Source organism: Cimex lectularius, unplaced genomic scaffold (assembly GCF_000648675.2).
Source record: "Cimex lectularius strain Harlan isolate CLEC.00 unplaced genomic scaffold, Clec_2.1 scaffold265, whole genome shotgun sequence".
NCBI lineage: Eukaryota > Metazoa > Arthropoda > Insecta > Hemiptera > Cimicidae > Cimex > Cimex lectularius.
The window spans coordinates 274332-296102 of record NW_019392812.1 but is presented as its reverse complement, the minus strand read 5'-3'; the positions used below and the strand labels follow the sequence as shown (position 1 = coordinate 296102).

The window sequence follows — 21771 nt, the reverse complement described above, 5'->3', positions numbered from 1 at the left end:
TAGCTTTTAAAGTTAATCTTGTTCAAAAAACTGATAAAATATTTTATTTAATTATTAGTAAATAATATTTTTTTAAAATGTAAGCTTAAATGGCGTCTTGGAACATATAACATTTTTGTGATGTCATTCGTGCTTAACCATTTCACCAATTGACCAAAACGGACAATTTTTCTTATGAAAAGACAAAACTTTGTAAAGAATATTTTGAAGGAAATATCAAAAGTTCAAACTTGATAAATAGTATTTTTGGTTGATTTATAGACGGTTTTCACAAGTTGAATCGTATAAAAAGCTGTCGTTGAGGTGGTTCTTGCTTTTTGACTATTGCATCAAAGCGAGAATAAGCGAGCTCGTATGCAAAAACAACCGTAGGGGCAGAATTATTAGATTATTGGTAATTTCCGATGTCCGAACCTGGATATTAAAAGTGAAAATTATTTATAAATCTCACTGAGGGAGATTTTTTTCATGTTCCACGGATGGAAGGAAATCCGGCCCGGAGGGCCTAATTTTGTCTTATAGCATATCCACCCGTTTCTGTCGCCAAAATTATCCAAGGTGCCGGCCGAAGATCTTCCGAATTCAATTTGGAAACATTTCCGACGACGGGGGCGGCCGGAGTTTGAATTTCACCGCCCCTGCCGCCCCCGTTGATCAATAAATCTCCCCCCTTCTCCCCCGGGGGAGGGATCCCGGCTGTTCTCCGCCTCCAGCCAATCGCCCCAGCCAGCCAGATGAGGCCGAAAAACCACCCCCGACGAACCTTCTTCTAGCCGGGGGCTGATGCCGAAGAAGCCGAGGAGGGCGGAGAAGAAGCCCGACCCCGCCCCCGCCAAGGCGGATGATGAGGCCGTTGTCGACATCGGAACAAGGAATGTGAAAAACTGGCAGTTCCTGAGGAACAAGCTCAATTTCAGCACCGATCCGGATTTTGTCGAGTATCTGTTGTCAGCCGCAGAAAAGTACCTCTGGTGAGTACCTAAGGCATTGTCTCAACTTCTCTCAAAACCAAACTTGTATAGAAATTCAGTGCATATAAGCAAGTTAACATTTAAACTTTTTTTGCCAGTTCCAACCTAATGTCTTTGTTTTTGTTTTCCCATCCCAGCTCTAAGCTTTTACAGTTTGACAAGAGACCTAAGCCTCCGAACGACTATAATGATGAGGAGGGCCAAGTGCTTTCAGCTCACAGTGCTGATTCGCAGAAGGATGAAGGGAAGACAAACAACTTAGACTTAGAGGATACTGACACATCCGACACCAACAATGACAAAAGCAGCGATATCGACTCAGCTGCCAAACCTGATGATCAAGTCGAATGTCATAAAATAAACAAAAAAATCAAAAAGATCACAATTAAGGAGAACTATAGAGAAAGACGGCTTAAGGAGCCGCATAAAAAGTATGATTTTTAAAGATGTAAAAAAAATTTTTTTTTTAAATTGTATTTTAAAGGATTTTTTCTATAATAGGCTTGATAATTCAGATGTAGAAGTAGAAGAGGATGATCCAAAGGAGGAGAGGCTGGTAAGGAATAATCTCGGCATCAAGCTTTGCTGTTTTTGTGATTTGAAACATCCCGACAACTTGTGCCCTCTCAAGACACCGGCATACGTGATAAAAGATCAAGTCATACTGCAAGAACTGGTGGGGGAAGACTGTGCCAAAGCGACCCTTCCGAGCGAGCTAGAACTGAGAGAGGTAGAAGCTGGCGGTGGACTGGGGGTCTTTACAACAGCGCATATAGGAAAGTACACGCAGTTCGGACCTTTGGTTGGATGTCGGATCAAAGAGATGGAAATCGCCGATGATTATTCAATGAAGCACATATGGGAGGTAAGTTTTTCTAACATTCGAACTATGAAATCATAACCAGATATTTGCTTTTCAGGTAAGCCAGGATTTTTATCTCAGCACTTCTTCTCCGGAGAAATCCAACTGGCTTCGGTGGCTGAGGCCAGCGATGAGTCGTACGGAACGCAACATAGTACCTATCGAAAAAGATGGACAGTTGTTTTTCATCACCCTCATTGATATTCTTCCAAATGTCGAGCTTGTCTTCTGGGCTGAAATGACTGGTTCTTGGGCAGCGAAGAAGATGGAAAAAACCAGTGAGTAAATATAATCTATTATTGTTATTTATTTAATAAAGGTTTCGTTTTTAGGCTGTGGAGGATGTAATTTGCAATTCGAACATGCCATGTACTACAGGCTCCATTGTGCTGTATTCCACGAGGCCAGTCTGAGCCTCACTGTGAGAAAATATCATTGTAAAATATGCGGTAAAGCCGTACTGGGAAAGCAGAACATAATGAAACACGCTTTGCTCTACCATGAAGGGAAAGGGGCATACCAATGCCAGTTCTGCTCTAAAGTGGGTCTTCTATATATTAATAAAAACCTTTTCTGGATTGATTTTATTTTGATTAATTTTATCAGTTTTTCCTTCGTCTGAACTACCTTGAGATGCATAGGAACTATGGCTGTTCGGCCAATCCGCACAGGGCGAGGCCATTGTGTGACTACTGTGGAAGGAAATTCTGCCAGCCTCAGAAGCTCAAGGTTCACATTAAAAGAATGCACAGTGGTAAATTCATTAATGTGCAAATTTTTTTCATTTATAAAATATAAAATAAGACTTACAATTTTTTTGTTTTTGTGTTACAATTAAGATTTATCAGAAGTGCTGAGGGAATTTCAGTGCGTCGACTGCCTCAAAGTGCTCGGCTCAAGGGCGGCGCTGCAGAGGCACACAAAAGAAGTGCACAAAAGGCCGTCTGGCGTCTCGTGTGCCAGGTGTTCGAAGACATTTCAGAACAAGTCGAACCTCAAGATTCACATGCTTACTCACTCGGGTGTTAAGCCGTTCAAGTAAGTCAAAAATAAAAAACATATTTATTAATTTGTTTTGAAATAACTAAACAAAACCATATTAACAATTCATAATTACCCCTTCTTCAACAAACCATTCTCTCAACACCACAAACCAGACCTAACCCTCTCAAACCACTTCCTTAGCCTTCTCTAACCACTTTCCCTAACTATACCTAATGGACTCTAACAAACCTAACTATCTATCTGGTATCTCTAATGATACCAAACAATCCATATTCCATTCCCTTCCTGAACATTTCTTTCACTAACCATCTCTAACAATACTGAACCATTCATATGTAATCCTTTCCCTAACCTCCATAACCATCCCAACTTTTATTGTCACTAACCATCTCTAACCCAAACTACAGATTTGCTGGGTTTGTAACCATCCTCAAAAACCTACCACTAAACAAAAGAATTGTTTTGCCCGAATGCTATTTTTTGTCTGTAGATGTCAAGAAGACAGGTGTACAGCAGCATTTACAACGAAACAGTGTCTTCAGTTTCATTACAAAAAAGTTCACGGCTTGACTGAAGACCGGTTTCCGAGGATTGTCCGCTCTGTTGAGTACACTTTCGAGTCATACGCAGGTGAGAAAGACCAGGAGGATGACTCAAACCGTGAGGACAGCTTGTCCTCGGAGACGAGTCTCACAAAAAACCCCGAACCCCAGGAGATCCAGGAAGTCCAGATTGCTGATCCCGTCCCGACCTGTGAAGAGACGAGCGTCATCGAGTACCACCCATCGATTGTAAGCAAAGCGAGCAAGAAATGGATGGGTGACCACCATCCTCAAGAAGATTACACGGAAGAGGCAAAGATTTATCGCCGTCCTGAATCTTCAAACGCCAGTCTTCTTGTTGAGGCAGCTATTGATGCAGCCGAAAAAGACCTGAGGCCGGATTTTGTTGAGACGGCTCCTTCACCCAGGAGCCCGCCGCCTTATCGATCCAGCCCATTGCCTATGTACCCCTCGCCGAGGTACGAACGCCAGTACCTGACACCACCACACGACCTAGTACATGAAGACCACAGGTATAGAGAGGATGAAATGGTGCAAAACCTATCAAAGTACAAATACGACGAGGAGATCAACAACAGGGAAATGTACCACAGCTTCATACCGAGGTACACAATGTACGAATACCCGCCAGATGTGATACGTGCAATGAACATGCAATCAGTAGATTTGACCATGCCGAGAGGTGGGCAACTGCTTCCTCCTGTCGTATCACACATCGAAGAACGCATGGTATCTCCGCCGTACCAGCCGTTCTCCCAGGCCTACATACCGCAGAAATCTCCACCCTACCATCATTACTCTGGCTATTATTAAAAAAATATTAATCAATAGAATCCTAAAAAACCTAATTTGTACTAATTAAAGAACAATTAGGCAGGTAATAGGCAAACTTTGCAATGCAGCCAAACTCCTGAAAATAACACAAATCTCACAAAACCATAAATGAGACTGAGTGATTAATTAATCAAAACTTTCTTATAAAATGATCCCGCTATAATTTAAAAAAACTGTGTAATTAACAAAATAAAAAAAAGTTGTTAAAATCTTGTAAATAATTATTAGTAGATTGCATTTTTTTTTTTTTTTAATTTGATTGTAGCTAGTATTCGTTTATTTATTTATAGTTCCATTAGGATTAAATTGGCTGTTGTAGAACTTATTCATTTTTTAGCCCAAGACGCCATTAAATTGATTGTAATTAATTAATTTTCAAAAATATAAAGTACCCAACTACCTCTTGATTAACTTGGTCGTCGGATAATTGTGATATGAAAATAATTTTGTTGTATAAGTCTATGTATTTTTGTTGTCCTTTCTATTTAAGAAAAAAAAATAAAAGCAAAAAAAAAGTTGTTCTTAGTTATTCTTACATTATACATATTTATTATATTAAATGCCCTTTTTTCTAATAAGTATGAACAAAGTCCTTCTTAATAATAAAGTCTTAGTCCAATAAGTTTAAATTGGTTGTTGTTGATCTTGCTGAATAGAAACCATGTTGTTGTAGGATTATTAATAGTTTAAGTATTAAAAGTAAATTGGTGAATATATATTACTGAGTATGTTCCTCTCTGAAGATGGTGCAAAGATGAAATACGTTTGAATACGGTATGGTATGGTATGAGGATACTAGGAAGCGGGGTTTGCACTGCCAGGTACTGCAGCCTTCTGGCTTATTGTACCTTCCTAGTTCCTTAGTTCAGTGCAATAGACTCAATCCTTCTCCTTAGAAGTGTCAGGTCATTGACTGTCACTGCTGCAATTTGATTCCCTAAGTTTCTTCCATATGTTAGGTTAAACCTCCATTGAGCTGTTGCTTCGCATTTGAAGATGATATGAGTGGCTGTTTCCTCCTTCTCATTACATAATCTGCAAATGGGATCATGGCTGTATATACCCATGTTGTGTAGATATTTTCTCAGATGCCAGTTACCGGTTAGTAGTCCTACCACTCCTCTGAGTTTGACCCTCTCCAATTGCAGCAGTGCTTTTGCCATTCTTGGTGATGGTTGTTTCATCATAAGTTTACTATGTCTAGCACCGCTAGAATTTATCCACTTCTCCTTTTGTTTTGTTTGGATCCATTCTGCGATGGAGGATTCTATATTTGTTTTCCCAAGAATAGGTTCGGGGCCTATGCATAGTCTTGCAGATCCTCCTCTGGCCAGACTATCTGCTTTCTCTTTACCCAAAATTCCCCTTGCCCTGGCACCCAAGATATCATCAGATTGTTGTGTTTCTCCAGGTTTTGGAGATTTTGGATGCATACACTGACTAATTTTGATGTGATTCTTTTACATGCTAATGCTTTAATGGCTATCTGATCTTAGGATTTTTTGTCAGTGTAACCACTTTTAAGATTTTCCAGGGCACAAGCATTGACGGCATATATTTCTGGTTGAAAGACCGAATTGTACTTCCCTTATGAGTTTGATTGCTCATGTTTTTGGGCTTGTTCAGAAAACGCCTGATCCGGTTCCTTCGTTTGTTTTGGAGCCACCTGTGTACCATATCATTGTATCTGATGCTCTCCTGTGTTCTTCCTCTCCTTTCTAGTCCGTTGAGACTTTATAGGAAGTTGTGAAGATTGTTTCCCGGATCTTATATACATTTGAGGAACAGATGGACCCCATTTTAACAAGTTTTAAAAATTTTTAAAGTAAATGTTGAAGTTCCAAAGAGTTTAACAATTGCTAATTGTATGCATATTTGCCTACCATTTTTAGAGATAATCATTGATAGTGTGAATCCGAACGGAACAGAAGGGCTCAGGACTTATTAGCACTATAGCTGCCTCTTTCCTGGCAAGGGCACTCTCTTGTTGCCTTTACACATGTCCTGGGACACTTTAGACGACATTATTTTTTTATAACTAATCTATTTAGTTTAGTTTCAGCCAATTATCGGACGATAGCTATATTCTGTACTCTTTGGTCAGATTGAATTGGGTACATTTCTCAATTGCATGGATTTTAGCCTGAAAGATGCTGGTTTATTTCCCCGTGGGTTCTCGGTATTTCGTTCCAAGACCTGACACTCCTGACCCAATAGGAGGCAGTATTTTTCAATTTATTTGTGTCGCTTTTATTACTCATTCTCCGTTAACTCCTGACAGGCGGATGGTGTCCACGTCCATGTGATCCATGTCGTACTGTACTTTTGTAATATGTATCTGCTTTTTGTACAAAATGAAAAATAAATTAACTATAATATATAAAAATACACTTTAACAGATATCATAGATGATAGATGCAATCATGGATTGTGAAGATTAAAATGATTAGGTTAAAGTACTCACAATGATGATGACACTGGATGTTATTTGAGTAGTGCATCTTGTCTACAGATCTTCGTGTTTTTTTAATATTCTAACAACACTAAATTGTTTCATTTTAATTAATATATTATATATATAGAAAATAAGAGTTTTTTTAAACATTGGCACTGAGTTTGGTGACAGCGCTGTCAGCATCTGCTAGTTCTTCGGACAGTCACTAGTTTGACACTTTCGACCGAGTCGTAGGGCGATTGAGGTTGGCCGTTGGTTTCTTCTAGTTCGTCCCTCGCCCGGCTCTTCTGTTTTTTTTTAGACTTTTACTTTTTTTCACTTTCTTCTACCCGACGAGGAGGATCGTCAAGTCTTCTTTGTGTGGATAAAATAAAAAACAGCGGCTTAACCGACGGACGGGGCTTGTAAGCATCACGAATGGGACGCTACGGAAGGTGAGACTTGCCATTTTTTTTTTTTTTTATTTACCCTATTTTTTATATATATATTTTTTTACTACGCAAAAATGTTTTCTTTTCCACCCCTGTACGCTTTATTATAATAAATGGCTTATACATTTTTATAAAACAATCAAAAACCGGATTAGAAAGTCTTTCACTCCATGTCCCTGCTTAACCCTAAAATATGTCTGCAAGCTGTACCCTTCTCTCGTGAAAAAAAAAAAAAAAAAATCGGGAAAGGCTATTAAATACATATTTTGAAAAATAAACCGATAAATGCTCAGTATTATCTGTCAAGAACACCGTAGGAAGGTAAGGCTACATTTGATAGCCGCCCTTGCCTACTGTCGGATCTGATAGTGTTAAGTTACATTTACATCGGTTGTATGATATTTATGTCGGACAGAAATCGTGGCTAATATAAACAATGGAGAATTTATGTCAGAGATATGTATTTCAACTACTAGCTATTTATGTCGACACTTATATACCAGTAGACGTAAACTCCGGTTAGTTGCAAGTTCAGTCTTGTTCGGCATTTATCGCAAATGTTGGCCATTCGTCTACTTTTCTGCCGTTGCAATAAGTGTCATACACGAGTGATAAAAAAGTGTTTAAATCTTTTAAAAAAATTTAAAATTAAATTTTTTATTTAATAATAGGTACCTACTTGCCAGATGTTAAAAGCACAAAGTTACAGCAAGTTGTTCTGTTACACTAATAGCTTTTGTGAATATGGTATCTTGCTTTGATATAAGGGGACCAATTTTACAAGCAAGCTTTTCAAAATCAGCAGGTTTCATTCTTCAAAAATTCGAAAACTGAACTGGATCCTCAATACTGAGCTCAGACATTGATTGTAGGCATTGACTCTCACATCTCAAAACCCACTCTCAAACCCATATATAACATTTTTAATTCCTTTTCATCTTTAAAATAATTACACAGGCTGCAATTTTGTATTTCGATGCTTTCCTCGTGTCAGGATAAAATCGACTGTGTGCAGAATGAAAAAGATGTACAATTACATAGGAGACAAGTGTACACAAAAATAAATCTTGTATGTAAACGGGTCGTATATTTATTCCAAGTTTCACATTTTGTGAACTGTCATATACTACCTACCCATGATATTTCCAGAAATTTCTATCAGTATGTAACAGTCAAAGCGATTTTCGGTATGACACTCAAGATATATTACCGGACAAAAGTGTCAGATGTAAATGTACCTGTAAGATATTTTTTCTACCATTCCAATTGTATGATCTGATTGTTGGACCCAATATTCTATTTTCAAACAATATGTATATATTTTTTACTTTGTTATTGAATTATTGTAAATATTCCAAGGCAATAGAGTTTTTAAATGTTATAAATTCACTTGTATTTTTCCTTTATTAGATCTCGCTCCAGGTCGAGGGACAGGAGAAGGTCAAGGTCGCGTGACAGGTACAGGTCAAGGTCGAGGTCACGTGACAGGAGGAGGGGTGGTGGTGGGAGAGGACGAGGCGGTGGAGGTGCGGGCGCGGGGCTCAGAAAGCCCCACTGGGACATGTCAAGACTAGAACCGTTCACAAAGAACTTCTACACACCGCATCCAACGGTCGACGGAAGATCGAAAAGTGAAGTTGAGGAGTACCTTGAGGAAAAGGACATAACGATAAAAGGTCGTGACGTGCCGAAGCCAGTCTGGTCGTTCGACGAGGCCAATTTTCCTGAAATGGTGTTGAAAACCATCAAGTAATCATCTAACAAAGACTTTTAAATATCTATTACAAATTATTTCTGTGTTTTTAAGACAATTTTTTCATTTTAGAAAACTAGGTTTTAAAGAACCGACTGCCATACAGGCCCAGGGATGGCCGATTGCTCTTAGTGGGAGGGACATGGTCGGTATCGCATCCACTGGCTCTGGAAAAACTTTATCAGTAAGTAAAACTTACTTTGTTAGAAAAAATGAAAGAAACAGAAGGGTTTGAGATAAATGAGAAAATGTGTCTGATGAAATGTTTTTACTCAATTTTTTTATTTTTTTAAATCACTGATGCATTGTTTTTAGTACATTTTACCTGCGCTCGTTCATATTGAGGCGCAAGAGCCTTTAAGGAGGGGTGAAGGCCCAATCGCCCTTGTCCTTGCACCGACCCGAGAGCTTGCCCAGCAAATACTTCAGGTCGCCAACGAAGTAGGGGAGGACATATCAAACATCGCTGTCTTTGGTGGTGCGCCAAAATCCATTCAGGTAAGTTGAAAACTTCCAGTCATGTCTTCAATCACTAAATCATTACTTAAATTTATTTATAAAGGCCAGGGAGTTAAAACGTGGCGTCGAGATTGTCATCGCGACCCCAGGCAGGCTGCTAGACTTCCTGGAAAGCCGTGAGGTTGATTTGAAAAGGTGCACCTACCTGGTGCTCGATGAAGCAGACCGAATGCTCGATATGGGTTTTGAACCTCAAATAAGAAAAATTGTCGAGCAGATAAGAGTAAGTTTTGTGTTTTTTAAGTCTTTTTGTTTTTTATAATACATTATATTTTTGTGTTTTCATCAGCCTGACAGGCAAGTGTTAATGTGGTCAGCGACGTGGCCTAAAGAAGTGCAAAATCTCGCCGAGGAATTCCTTAAAAATTATATACAGGTGAACGTTGGATCACTTCAGCTATCGGCAAACCACAACATACTCCAGATTGTCGATGTATGTTACGAAAACGAAAAGGAACAAAAGTAAGCTGTTGGTGTTATATTGAACTTCCAATTTGAATCTAAACATATCAACAAAATTTCAGATTGACAACCCTCTTGAAAGAAATAATGTCAGAGAAAGAAAATAAGACCATTGTCTTCATTGAAACTAAAAAAAGAGTTGAAGAAATCACTAGACGTATTCTTAGAGAAGGGTATATAGAGTTTCATTAATTTATTATTATATTAGTTTTAAATAATTAACTTTTCTGAAAAAATTTCCTAGGTATAATGCTGTTTGCATACATGGTGATAAAAAACAGAGTGAACGAGAATATGTTTTAAAAGGTAAGCTAAATAATTTATAAAGGCCAGGGAGTTAAAACGTGGCGTCATCCTCTTTCTTTTGTGTCTTCTCTCTCCTTTCACTTTATCTCCAATTACCTTCCTTCTTATACAAACTATTTACATCCTTCCCCTGCCCATTTTCTTTGTAGATTGCTTTAATTTTAAATATTTCCGCAGATTTTAAAAATGGAAGGAGTCCGATCCTGGTTGCGACAGATGTTGCTGCAAGAGGTTTAGGTGAGAATTTTTCCAAGTAATGTTCTATACAAAAATCCCTTTGCTTGTTCTCAAAACAAAAACAAAAAGAAAAAATGTACCATTTTTATTTTACCTATCCAAGAAAAATTGTAAAGTAAAAAAAAAAACTTTTTGTAAAATAGGTTGTCCTTAACGAAGGAGATCTCAGGAAGTTTTTGTTTTTTTGTTCCTTTTTTTAAATGTTTTTTTGTTTTGTTTTCCTTTTTTTTATTTTTCAATTTTCTTCTTGTGTGTTTACAGAGGCACATACGTGATAATGCTTGGTATACGATTTTCGAGCATTTGGCGCGTAGTGTCTCTCACTCTGTCTACACCGCTCTGCCTCGGCCATGCCCCCCCGCCTTGCGAGTCCCCCTGGATATGGCGGTGGAGCTGCGCTCATACAAGCGTAACATGAATCATTTAACCCGATCCAAACCACCCCTTCCCTAAGTTTTTCTTGTTTTTCCTGGTTTTTTCTCTGTTGTTGAATTAAACGAAAAAATTCATTGTAACAATAAAAAGTTATCTTTTCAATTTAACGGGTGTTTCATACAATTATCTTCATTTTAAACAAATTATTTGACTATATACAGACTGGATTCCCCCATGAGGTAGTTATGCTAACTTCATAACTTCTTCCTGTATTATTATTACTTTTTAGCGTGTGTGCTTGGCTAAGTGAAAGTATTTTTCTTTGAAGAATCCTGTTGATCCTAAGCAGGAGCTTGCTACTTCCTGTCAGCAGTAATCAGTAGAAGCTTAATGTATCCTGTTACCCGTAAAAAACAGGAGTTGTTTTGCATCCTGGTAACCTGAACAGCAAGTGTTTAAAGCATCATGATAATCACAAGTTGCAGGAGCTTAACATAACTAAACATGCTGGAGCTTAATGCCCCCTGTTAAGCCCATCTATGTTTAGAGCATCCTAATTACCTCAACCAATATGAGCTTAATGTATCTCGTTAACCCATCTTAGTAGGAGCTTTATTCATGCTGATATGTAGGAGCTTAATACATCCTGAAACTTACTCCTTTTAATCTTAAGCAACAGGAGCTTAATAAATCATATTAAATCTAAGCAGCGAAAGCTTATATTAACTACACCTTAATCCATCCTTTTAAGCCCACCTATAGAAGCTTAGTGCATTTTATTGACCCTTTTTAGCTGGTGCTTTATTCATCCTGTTATCTTGATGTGTAGTATACATATGTGGTAAAGTACCCAGTACTCCACTCACTTCTATTAAGTTTAAGTTTGTCTCTAATTAAATAAATTGTGCGAATCATGCCCGTTAATGTTTGTTTATGGATATAAATGAATGAGGAAAGAAAGAGGAAAAAAACCAGGAAAACTGTTCTTTATTGTTCCAAGGAGGCTGTCGTCGACGAAGGCGTGCGCCGGCTGGTGGGTATTCGTTTCTGGGGGGCGTGCGATGGGGTGGGGGGGGCAAAGGAGCCGTGGGCGCTAAGGTTTCGGAGGACGACCCCAACGTTCGGGGCCTCCCCAACGAGCGCCAAAACAAGAGCGCTCAATAGCAGTCGCTCGTCCCAGAGTGAAAACTGACAAAAAGGTTGCAAAGTGAGTATAAAAGTGTTTTTTTGTTTCGTTATTAAAACATTTTTTCTTGATAGAGGAAGACAAGTTTGATGTATTTTTCTTATTTTTAATTTCTTTTATTGGTTTACTTGTAAAGCATATCTTTTCCCCTCCCATTTTATTACAAATTGAAAAAAATATATATTAAATTTTTTTGACTCATTAATTTAAATTGATGCCACTTCTGTTGGTTAGGACTCCCTTGGAATTTCCCCTTAAGTATTTTTGAATTAAGTTCTTGCAAGTGCAAGCACTTAACACTGTATACTTACTGTACATATTTGTATAGTAATTAAATTTAAAAAAATTTACAGTTAAATGACTACTTTATAGGATGATGTAAAACACTCTTCAAAAACCCTTATAAATGCTATCAAAGATTATTTCTTTTGGTTTTTTTTTTTGCTTATTAGTTATTAAAATAATTATCAAAGTTGACATACTGGTCGGCGTTTTCACTGGGGATAATTTGTTAAATATAAACACGTCCGTGAACGTGTGACGAAAAGCACTGTTGTCAGATTTTTTGATAATCCTTTGCTAACATTCTTCCCCATTTTGGGCTTTGCAGATGTCGAGGACGTAAAGTTCGTCATCAACTTCGACTTTCCAAACAACTCTGAGGACTATGTGCACAGGATCGGCCGTACAGGGAGGTCGAAGCGCAAAGGAACAGCGTACACATTCTTCACGAGGAATAATTCGAAGCAGGCCGATGACCTCATTTCGGTGCTCAAGGAGGCCAACCAGGTCATCAGCCCGAGGCTTGAAGACCTAGCCGACTCGTACAGAGCCCTAGTCGCAAAACGTAAGTATAATTTAAATATTTATATTTATGTATGCTTATGAAGAAATTGTGCCATGAGTGTTATTTGTGGTGATGTTACATAAGTATTAAATTTCCTATTAAAAATCAGGGATGTCTTATTTTCATATAAAATGATAATATTGAAGGCTGATTATTAATTATGCCAGAAATAAATAATAACAAATATATGTTTGTAAGTGTACCCATTTACATATTATTAATAATAATATAAACATTTAAGTGCAGTAAAGGTCAGTGTATAATTTGTACATGTAATTCAGGTTGAAACCTTTGTGTTGTAGGAAGAACGGGAATTAGGAATAGAGGAGGCAGGCGTTCGAGGAGCAGGTCTAAAGAAAGGAGATGGTCAGGGGAAAAGAGGAGATCTAGGTCAAGAGAGAGGAGGCGAAGATCCCATTCCAGGTCGAGAACTCCGGACTACAGGCGAAGGGAGAAATTGCACGACAGCAAAACCAGGAGGAACAGAACGCATTCCAGGTCGGTAGACCGTGTATCCGACGATGACCAGTGCAATGGCAGATCGAGGGATAAGCACAGGCACCACCATCACCACCACCACCATTTGGAAGACAGGAAGCGTAGGAAGTCTCGTTCATCGTCGTACAGCTCTCGCAGTGAGGGTGAGTACAGCTCGGATGACAAGCTCCCAAGGAGCTACAAAACAGCGGCAAAACGGTATAGGGAAAAATCCGATTCTGCAAAGCCTGAGGAGAGAAAGCTGAATGGCAAGGACAAGGAAAGGAGTGTGTCCAGGAGCCCGCAGAGGTCCAGGAGTTCACGCAGCAAATCGAGCAGCAGGAGCAAAGAAAGGGCCAGGTACAAGACAAGCAGCTCAGACCGGAGCCGAAGTCGAAGCAGGAGTCAAAAATCTGCTAAAAATGGTTACAATGGTAAAGCCTCGCCCATAATCTCCCCTTAGAACTTATAAATAATAATCAAACTTTGTAAATAAACTATTATTTATTAGAAAAAACAAAGACAAATTAAAACAGAAAAAATTGTATTTCATTTTATTTTCAATATAACAGACAAATTTGTTACAAACTAGGAAAAAGGGGAAGTCTCGAAACTGCATGTCTTCAATTATAAAAAAAAAAAGGATTGATTTTATAAAAAATATAAATAAATAATTACTTTTTACTTGAATATTTTGTCTGGAGTAGCTTGAGCTCGTCGCACACTTCGCCAAGATGGCTGTCAATCAAGTCGATGTCCCACTGGATTTGATTTTTGGCACGGTACGTAGGCAGTATTCGAATATGCTTGTCCATCGCTGGCAGGTCGATGGGAGTGGGACGTCGTCCAGCATAGTCTGAAAAAAATATCTTTATATAAAATCAAGCAAAACGATAGAAGGGTGAAAATTAAGGTATAATTTTATTATGCTAAATCATGTGTCACTCTTTGATTTTGATTCTCTTCTCCCAACTCTTCCAACTGGAAATAAAACTGTGTGTGTGTGTGTGTATATATAGTGATGTATTGTTTGTATAATCCACATAGAAAAAATGTATATTTTGGGTTTTTTAAACAGTTGTTCAGGCTGAGAAAAAAAACCCAAATCATTCTGTTTGAATTTTTTTTTTTAGTCGAGACTTCCCTTTGGCCGGATCTGAAACAAATTTGTCAATTTCCTTTTTTTTACTTTCTTGAATGAATTGTACATTTATTTGCAACAACTTTCAAACGAAATCCATGCTGTGTAATGTACTCTCATGCAATAAAGCTTTCATTATTAGAACAACAAATGTTTTTATACATATATACAAAAAAATATAAACGCTAAACCATTTCAATTTTCCACAAGATGCAAAAACTGCAATGTTATTCGTTGAGGCGCAACACATTGCAATGTAGAATTACGTTGGAAAATAACCTTACCAATTTGTAACTTGTTTGCAGCAAGTTAGGTTACAACAGGACACAAGCATTCTCAGACTGCTGGACAGGTACTAAACTGTCTCATTTTGTGTACACTTTTAATTTTAGGTTAGTTATTTGGTTTTTTATACCACAAAGACGCAGAATGAAAGATTTGGTTAAATTGTAGGTGCGTATATAAGATTTGTGCCTTGCTGATTCGTAAAACTACGGCAGCACTGATGAAAAAGCTGTCTGTCGTTTAAAATGTTTAAAAAAATATGAGATTTTACCTAACGTACTATAGGTCTGGGTGATTTAAATGCTTCGCCTACATAAAACAGACACTGAAGATGGTGAAATGGCACAACTTCTGACACCAACCAGTGAGAGCAGACCACTTTGATCGGTGAATATCAAATTAAAAATCTGCTCGTTCGATATATATTTGTACAATTTTATTCCATAAATTCAGAGTTTTCTAATCAATAAATAATAAAACTTGTAAGCTGATTAGGTTAGAAAATAACCTTCCCAACAGATAATAGTAACTGCTCATTGCTGGGGTAAAGAACAGGTATACAATAGAGAATCTTAATACAAATTATGTTTGGCCTAATTTGTAAAATATTTATAGGGTTTAGTATAGTTTGTTTTATATTTGGTGTATTTTACAGCACTACCACTGAATTAACCAAAATTCTAAGTGTAAAGGATCTTAAAAAGCCATATGCATATGTCAGGTTATGGCAATCTGTCAAAAAAAAGCAAGTTTTGGTCTTAAAAATATTTTTAAATAAAAACAAGATGTTGGATATGAAATCTCTTGAACTATTACATCTGAGCTAAGATCTAATTTAATACTATCATAACGCTGTCCTTACCCTTTCCACATGCCTGATCCACAAGCCTTACAAACCAACTGACATGTCCTCATATGCCTACAAGAAATCCTATCCACAACCAACGTTATTCCTGGCCACCAACTTGGCTTCCATTACCACTTTAAATTCTACCAAAGGTTATTTGCTAAATCCCTCGAGTGTAAGCAGTTTGGTCTTTCTAGACAGCTCTCAGATTTTTGATTGTGTCTAGCATCAGGGTATACAGTTGAAACTCAAATCCATCCTTTCTAATACATAGTATCTCATCCTAAAATAATATTGTTTCTTCAATTCGATCCATTTTATCCTCTCTGGTCCCAAGGGAGTATTGTTGGTTTACTTTTTAGCATAGACTTGGCAGATTTCCCTCAAGTCAATCATACTTACCCTTACCTTTGCTGACAATCCAACAAATCTCAATCCCTCCAAAGCCACCATGGTTCCTTAAATGGAGAATAAAAATAAATGAAAAATAATTCCCTATGTATGTCCTTTATCCTGAAACGCAATATATCATTCGAATTTCACTTCCTGCAGTACATGGCGTCAAATCCTTCATACACAATTTAAAATGGCAGAACTGAACCGCTGCTACAAGACAACTAAAAACAGCTTGAAAACAAAACTATTCACCACAAAAAATACTTTTCATTGAACAGCTTATATATATATACAGACCTACAGACAGAAACTGTTCAGGGCGGCTAAAAAATCAAACTTTCGTAGGAATACAGCCAAAAATTCCTCCACATGATCACCAAACCTTTCTTTGTTAATAACAATACTCCACCCAAACCTCCAAATTCCTTCTATTACTGACCTAACCAAATGTGGATACTTCAAATTATCTCTTCACCTGACCTATCAACTCAACCTCCCTACGAACCTAGGAGGTTCGGGAATCACTGACCTCATGACCAACTGTGCACATAAAGTCGTCCATATGGTTCATGTCATGCAGTCAAGCATTGGTCGTCAATGGGTCACATTCATTTTTTTAAGTTTTTAATTACACACTTCATTTTTGTTGAAGTAGGTATATAGCTTCAATATTCAACATACGATATTTACCATGCTATATAATGTTTATGTACTTTGTTTTGTATAAATTTCTTTTGTTGTTAATTACACTATTATTATTGAACATTTTAATAAAAATGTAAGGACAGGTTTTTTGTAAAGTGGAATACGTGCTTTTTTCGCCTGTAAATAATAAAATCAACGGGAACAAACACTAGATCGTATTCTAAGCGTTGTAAGCTTTTTAATCAAACTATCATACTACTGCAATTTATTTTATTTTTCTAAAGAATTCCAAACTAAAAGAACTCGTAACAATAATGTATCTTTAAAAGAGAAAAGCCTTAGGAGAGAAGAAAGCTTTAAACTAAATCCAACAAACATCCCCCATGCTTATATTTACCAATCGGTCATTTTTTTAAATTCTCTCTTCCTTAGTAATAATTTTCCTTTATCATTTTACCTGTATTTTCGTCTTTCTTAAAGAAAAAGCAATAAAATAATAAATAAAAAACTACCCTAAGAAAAACCGGCAAAAATGTAAACACTAAACATTAAACAATATTGTTTGGGCGGAGGTTATGCGACGGTTATACATTCAGAAGTCAGAAACGATACCGCTTTACGTTCAAACAGAAAGGTTGGTAAAACAACACAAAATTAACAATAAAAACTTATAATTGTTTAATATTCCATTAAAACATTTTAATTATTTATATTGTTCTTGTACTCGCTATCGAAAAATTATATAAGACATAAATTGATATTACGCAATACAAGAATTAACCATAACTGGCATTTCAATTTTCACTGTCAATTGGTATAACTTTATTTATTCTAATTATACATTATTGCATATGTTTTTGAATAGTTTTTATTTAAACAAAAATCTCATTTGAATGATAGGACGAGGACGCGCGGTAAGTCGGCGAGGCTTAAAATTTGCACTAGTATATTATACATGATGTCTTCATATCGGTCCAATGGGTGGTCATAGTTTAGAAATAAACGACGGAAAATGGTTTTACATTTGTACATGGGCTTTTTAAATGACCCAAAGATTCTTCCAAAAGAGGACTTAGTTAAATTCAACACCCCCCACATAAAGAATACTGAAAGAGAATCATTAAGGCTTAAAATTTTGCTTTTTCTACAGGAGGATGAAGGAGCCGAGGAGGACCCAAGTCTTAAGGAAGGAGGGAAAGCCACGGAATCGTCTGAAGACAAGCCCCAAAAAAATAAAAAGCTCAGATGGTTCCTCAGATTGTTCGGTATTATGAGAAAGGACAGACCGCACAGATTGTCATCCTTATTTAAGGTCAGTGAATATTTGAATTGCGTATTTTATTTATTTATTTTTTTAAATGAATGAATGAAAAATATTTACAATGAATACAGCTCGGATTGTGCATTTTGCCAAAAAATGAAAAGCGTCTTTAGCCCGTGTTGCATAAAGAACGTAAGTCTGAGCTTTTTATCTCTTGTTGGGTTTTCCGTAAAGCAGCTGAGACGTCATTAAAAAAAAAGAAAAAAAATTCTTTCAATATCAGTCAGTCTCTTAGGACACATCATCTACACTGTATACACCGTTGAATCTATCCTTACTACATATCGGATGATACTGCCATAATGCTCTCATAAAGATCGAACCAGAAACCTGCAAACCCATGTCACTTTAAGCAGTGGTTCAAACGATGATTATACAAACTAATTATACTATTATTAAATACTGATTATACAAAACAAACGACTCATTTATGTTACTATTTCGAGAACCTTTTGGACATACGTTATCGAACTTTGGGATTCAATACGTTTCAACCTCCAATGTATCCAAAATCCTCGGAACTATCGTCAATACACTTTTTTATGTATTCAATCTTACCATTCACAAACAATTATTCTCTTTTTTATACATTTTGTAAATGATGGTTCTACTCACAGATTTGTTTAGACCATTCAGATTTCAACCATTAAACTCATCATCAGTTTGAAGGAGTCACAAACACGTCTCTCGACATGAATTGTAAAAGTGAACCCGCCAATCCCACCTCCTAATAAATCCTGTAAAAACAATAATTTTAAATTAGTGTTAATTTGTATGTCAAATATTATTTAGGTACACGTTTAAAACCAAAATAATCAAAATAAATAAGTAAATCAAAATCTATTGTATTATTTATGCATTTATCTTCATGTTCAATTTTAATTTTTTTAATTTCAAATTTGTCAAACCAATCTAGTTCCCTTCCTTTGTTGAAACTGTATTATACTTGTATTTAAGTTGAAATTGAACTCGTGTTTTGATTCATTTAGATGGTCCTTAAATTCAGAAAATTTGTCCGATTTAAGTAAATTTAATTTCTCTGTCGCTTTGCCCTATTTATTTAATATCGCAATCATTACAGTTATGTTTGTAAACCACGCTTTTTGACAAGTTGTCAACCTTGAGTCTTTAGATCTTGAGAGAGTGCTTCTAAGTGAACACGTGCCTCTAAAAGGTGCTCTAAAACTTTCGCGTTTAAGAATTTTATGAACTTTTTCTGATAGTTCCCCAATGTATGTAAGCAAGGAAAAACCTAGAGATTTATTTTTGTTGGGGTGGCTGAGCCCGATTGTTGCTTCTTTTTAAGTTCTTTTTTTATATTATTTTTACTACCAACTTATTGATCAATGTTTCCCGATATCCATTGTGTTCAGCCAAGGTTTAAATTGTTTTTAATTCTTTGTTATAATTAGCAGATGTTAATGGGAGTTTCTTTGGCCCTTAGGCCGTATCCAGAAACTTTTTGGATCCTTGGGTGAGAAGAATCTGCTGGTATTCATGGTTGTGGGTTTTCTATATACATATGTTTATTTCACTTAGTTAAATTTATTTTGGACGGTTTCAAGTCTAAAAAGTTTAAACAACCATCTTTATTTATTTCCAATGTAAATTATTCTGTCACAAAATTCTCATGCCAGAAACATTTCAACCCGCACCTTTCCAAATAATCCTACCGACCTCTGAAGCGTCACTGGCCTCGTGACCTCCTAAGTACAGGACACTGACAAGAAACCATAATATATTACAACATTTAGCTAAAACAGCATGAATTTGCTGCTAACAGGGATGAAAAAAAATTGAGATTAGGCCTTGAATTCAAATTCGTGATGTAGATCTTACATTGATTATTAGGAAATCGTGATATGCGGTCTGGTGTGATGTAGGCTTCAGAAAAACATTTTCTTTATCGTGCCAACGTTTTGATCTTTTACAATTAATTAAGGTTTTTAGTTCAGAAAAAAGTTAATGGCACGAGCGGGATTCGAACCCACGATCTTCGGCTAGATACGCCGCTGCTCTACCACTTGAGCTATCGTGACCTCAATCCACTCCGACACTAACTTCCCATCTCAACCCCACCTTTTGAATTTTCCCTCCTTTTTGCCATTTTTTAAATGTCATGTAATTTATTTGATTCTCGGCGACGAATGAAATGGCCACGGAGAGGTTTAGTGAAGTATACTTCATTTAAACTTATTAAATTCACTAATTTTCGTGGTCCGCTTGACCAATTAATATCTTTCAATTAATTAAGGTTTTTAGTTGAGAAAAAACCCTTAATTAATTGAAAGATGTTAAAGAGTAAGTTGAAATACTCAAAACACAATGTAATGTACATAATCATGAATTAACTCGATGTTGTCCCCAGTATTTGGGACCACAATTTCCAGAAGAACTTCGTCATTGTACCTTAGTGCAGCGAAAGATCCTTTCGGTATGATATCAGTTCGGTACGGATTGATTTCACCCCATGCCATCTTTCTTTGAAAAGGCTGTCTCACGGATGGCATATGAAGAGTCCTGAACGTCTTCTTCACCCATGGTCTCGGTCATCTAATTGCCACAAACCAAACCAGTACTCATCAGTGAAGAGAACAGCAGACCCATTCTTTGTTCATATGTCCGAGTGAGTTGCTGATTTGCGAATCCTACTCGATACCTCTCCAGTAGTAGAGAACCTGATGCGGACGTATAGAGTCTGGGCTATTCTCATGAAACATTCTGAAGACTTTTTTTTGAGCTCACCTTTTTATTATAGACCGTTTGGAGTTGACTACCTATCAAGGAAGCCGTTAAATGACGGGTTGAGTAATAAAACGTTCGTCTCTAGCTTTACCATTTTCTTCGATGGAGACTTCCGGTGGTCCTAATAACAGTAGACCATCGTGGATTGCAGGGCGCTGCACATGGCCCAGGAAATGTAACACGTCCGTTGTTGGCCAAAACATCTCAACTCTTTGTACATAGTTATTGTGGAAAATAAACAAATAAATACAATTGTCACGTTTTTCTCTTTGAGTGTATGAATGAAATTAATATTTGTATGTTGTCTGTTACAGAAGAAAGAGACGTGCGCCGGAGAAGTGTCCAACAAGGAAGTGGGCAATGAATAAATCCGTCACAGCTTTTAAACTAAAATAAAACAGTGGAATATAAAAAACACAGGTTTTACTTATTTATTTTATTATTATTATTATTTTTATTACCGGCGTAATCTTCCAATGGGTCTTGCGTTAAGGAGCAATGATGTCGTTCTCACTCTCATAATGCTTGACATCCAACATTGCGTATTAATAGAAGAAATAAAGAAAATAAATGGAAAATAAATAAATAATAGAAAAGTCCATCCTTGCATACAAGCCGCTGCTCTAACGTTTTGAGCTAACCTGACTAGAGCAGCCGCGTATTGAGCCGAAGGTCGTGGGTTCGAATCCCGCTCGTGACACATTTACTTCTTGGGTGTACAACAATAATAAATAAAATCATGGAGGGTGAGAGGGAGAGAAAGGGATAGAGGGTGAGAGAGAGAGAGAGAGAGAGTAAGAAAGTGTGCAGGAAAAGTAGTATAAATAAGTAATAATATTAATAGAAATAATTGTGAGTCCTCAGAAGAGTCGATTATTGTATCTCTTGGAGAATCCGTACTGCGTAACTTTGCCTTGATATGTTAGTGAACAACGCTAAATGTATTTTTTTTAAATTTTCAATATTAATTTGTAAAAAACTATTATCTAATGGTACTTTGTACTTGACTTCAAAGTAATTTACTATTGACATTTAATATTTTAAATCAATTTTGGGATATCTGTTTCATTAGCCATATGCAATAAAAAAAGGAATCGATTTCAAAAAT

At 36.8% G+C, this 21771-nt stretch overlaps 2 protein-coding genes across 2 annotated transcripts; both read left to right on the top strand.

The window, feature by feature from the left end:
* Positions 1-23: 23 nt before the first annotated feature.
* On the top strand, positions 24-4416 carry LOC106662999 (PR domain zinc finger protein 4). The gene is made up of 8 exons (XM_014387460.2): positions 24-971; positions 1109-1402; positions 1473-1836; positions 1892-2111; positions 2166-2374; positions 2440-2587; positions 2673-2871; positions 3329-4416. The coding sequence occupies exons 1-8, from the start codon at positions 784-786 to the stop codon at positions 4212-4214; spliced, it is 2508 nt and encodes an 835-aa protein (XP_014242946.1). The 5' UTR covers positions 24-783; the 3' UTR covers positions 4215-4416.
* Positions 4417-6903: 2487 nt separating this feature from the next.
* On the top strand, positions 6904-21078 carry LOC106663000 (ATP-dependent RNA helicase DBP2-like). The gene is made up of 13 exons (XM_014387462.2): positions 6904-7124; positions 8532-8870; positions 8947-9058; positions 9190-9372; positions 9437-9616; positions 9683-9855; positions 9918-10028; positions 10100-10161; positions 10339-10398; positions 12570-12806; positions 13109-17231; positions 17748-17909; positions 20978-21078. The coding sequence occupies exons 1-11, from the start codon at positions 7108-7110 to the stop codon at positions 13744-13746; spliced, it is 2112 nt and encodes a 703-aa protein (XP_014242948.1). The 5' UTR covers positions 6904-7107; the 3' UTR covers positions 13747-17231; positions 17748-17909; positions 20978-21078.
* Positions 21079-21771: the final 693 nt, after the last annotated feature.

Excerpts from the sequence above, each read along its gene's own strand:
- LOC106662999 (XM_014387460.2), top strand. The coding sequence starts at position 784 with ATGCCGAAGAAGCCGAGGAGGGCGGAGAAGAAGCCCGACCCCGCCCCC. Across the intron at positions 1,403-1,472 it reads CTTAAGGAGCCGCATAAAAA|GCTTGATAATTCAGATGTAG; the intron begins GTATGATTTTTA and ends TTTCTATAATAG. Across the intron at positions 2,588-2,672 it reads CATTAAAAGAATGCACAGTG|ATTTATCAGAAGTGCTGAGG; the intron begins GTAAATTCATTA and ends GTTACAATTAAG.
- LOC106663000 (XM_014387462.2), top strand. Across the intron at positions 9,059-9,189 it reads GCTCTGGAAAAACTTTATCA|TACATTTTACCTGCGCTCGT; the intron begins GTAAGTAAAACT and ends CATTGTTTTTAG. Across the intron at positions 10,399-12,569 it reads TGTTGCTGCAAGAGGTTTAG|ATGTCGAGGACGTAAAGTTC; the intron begins GTGAGAATTTTT and ends TGGGCTTTGCAG.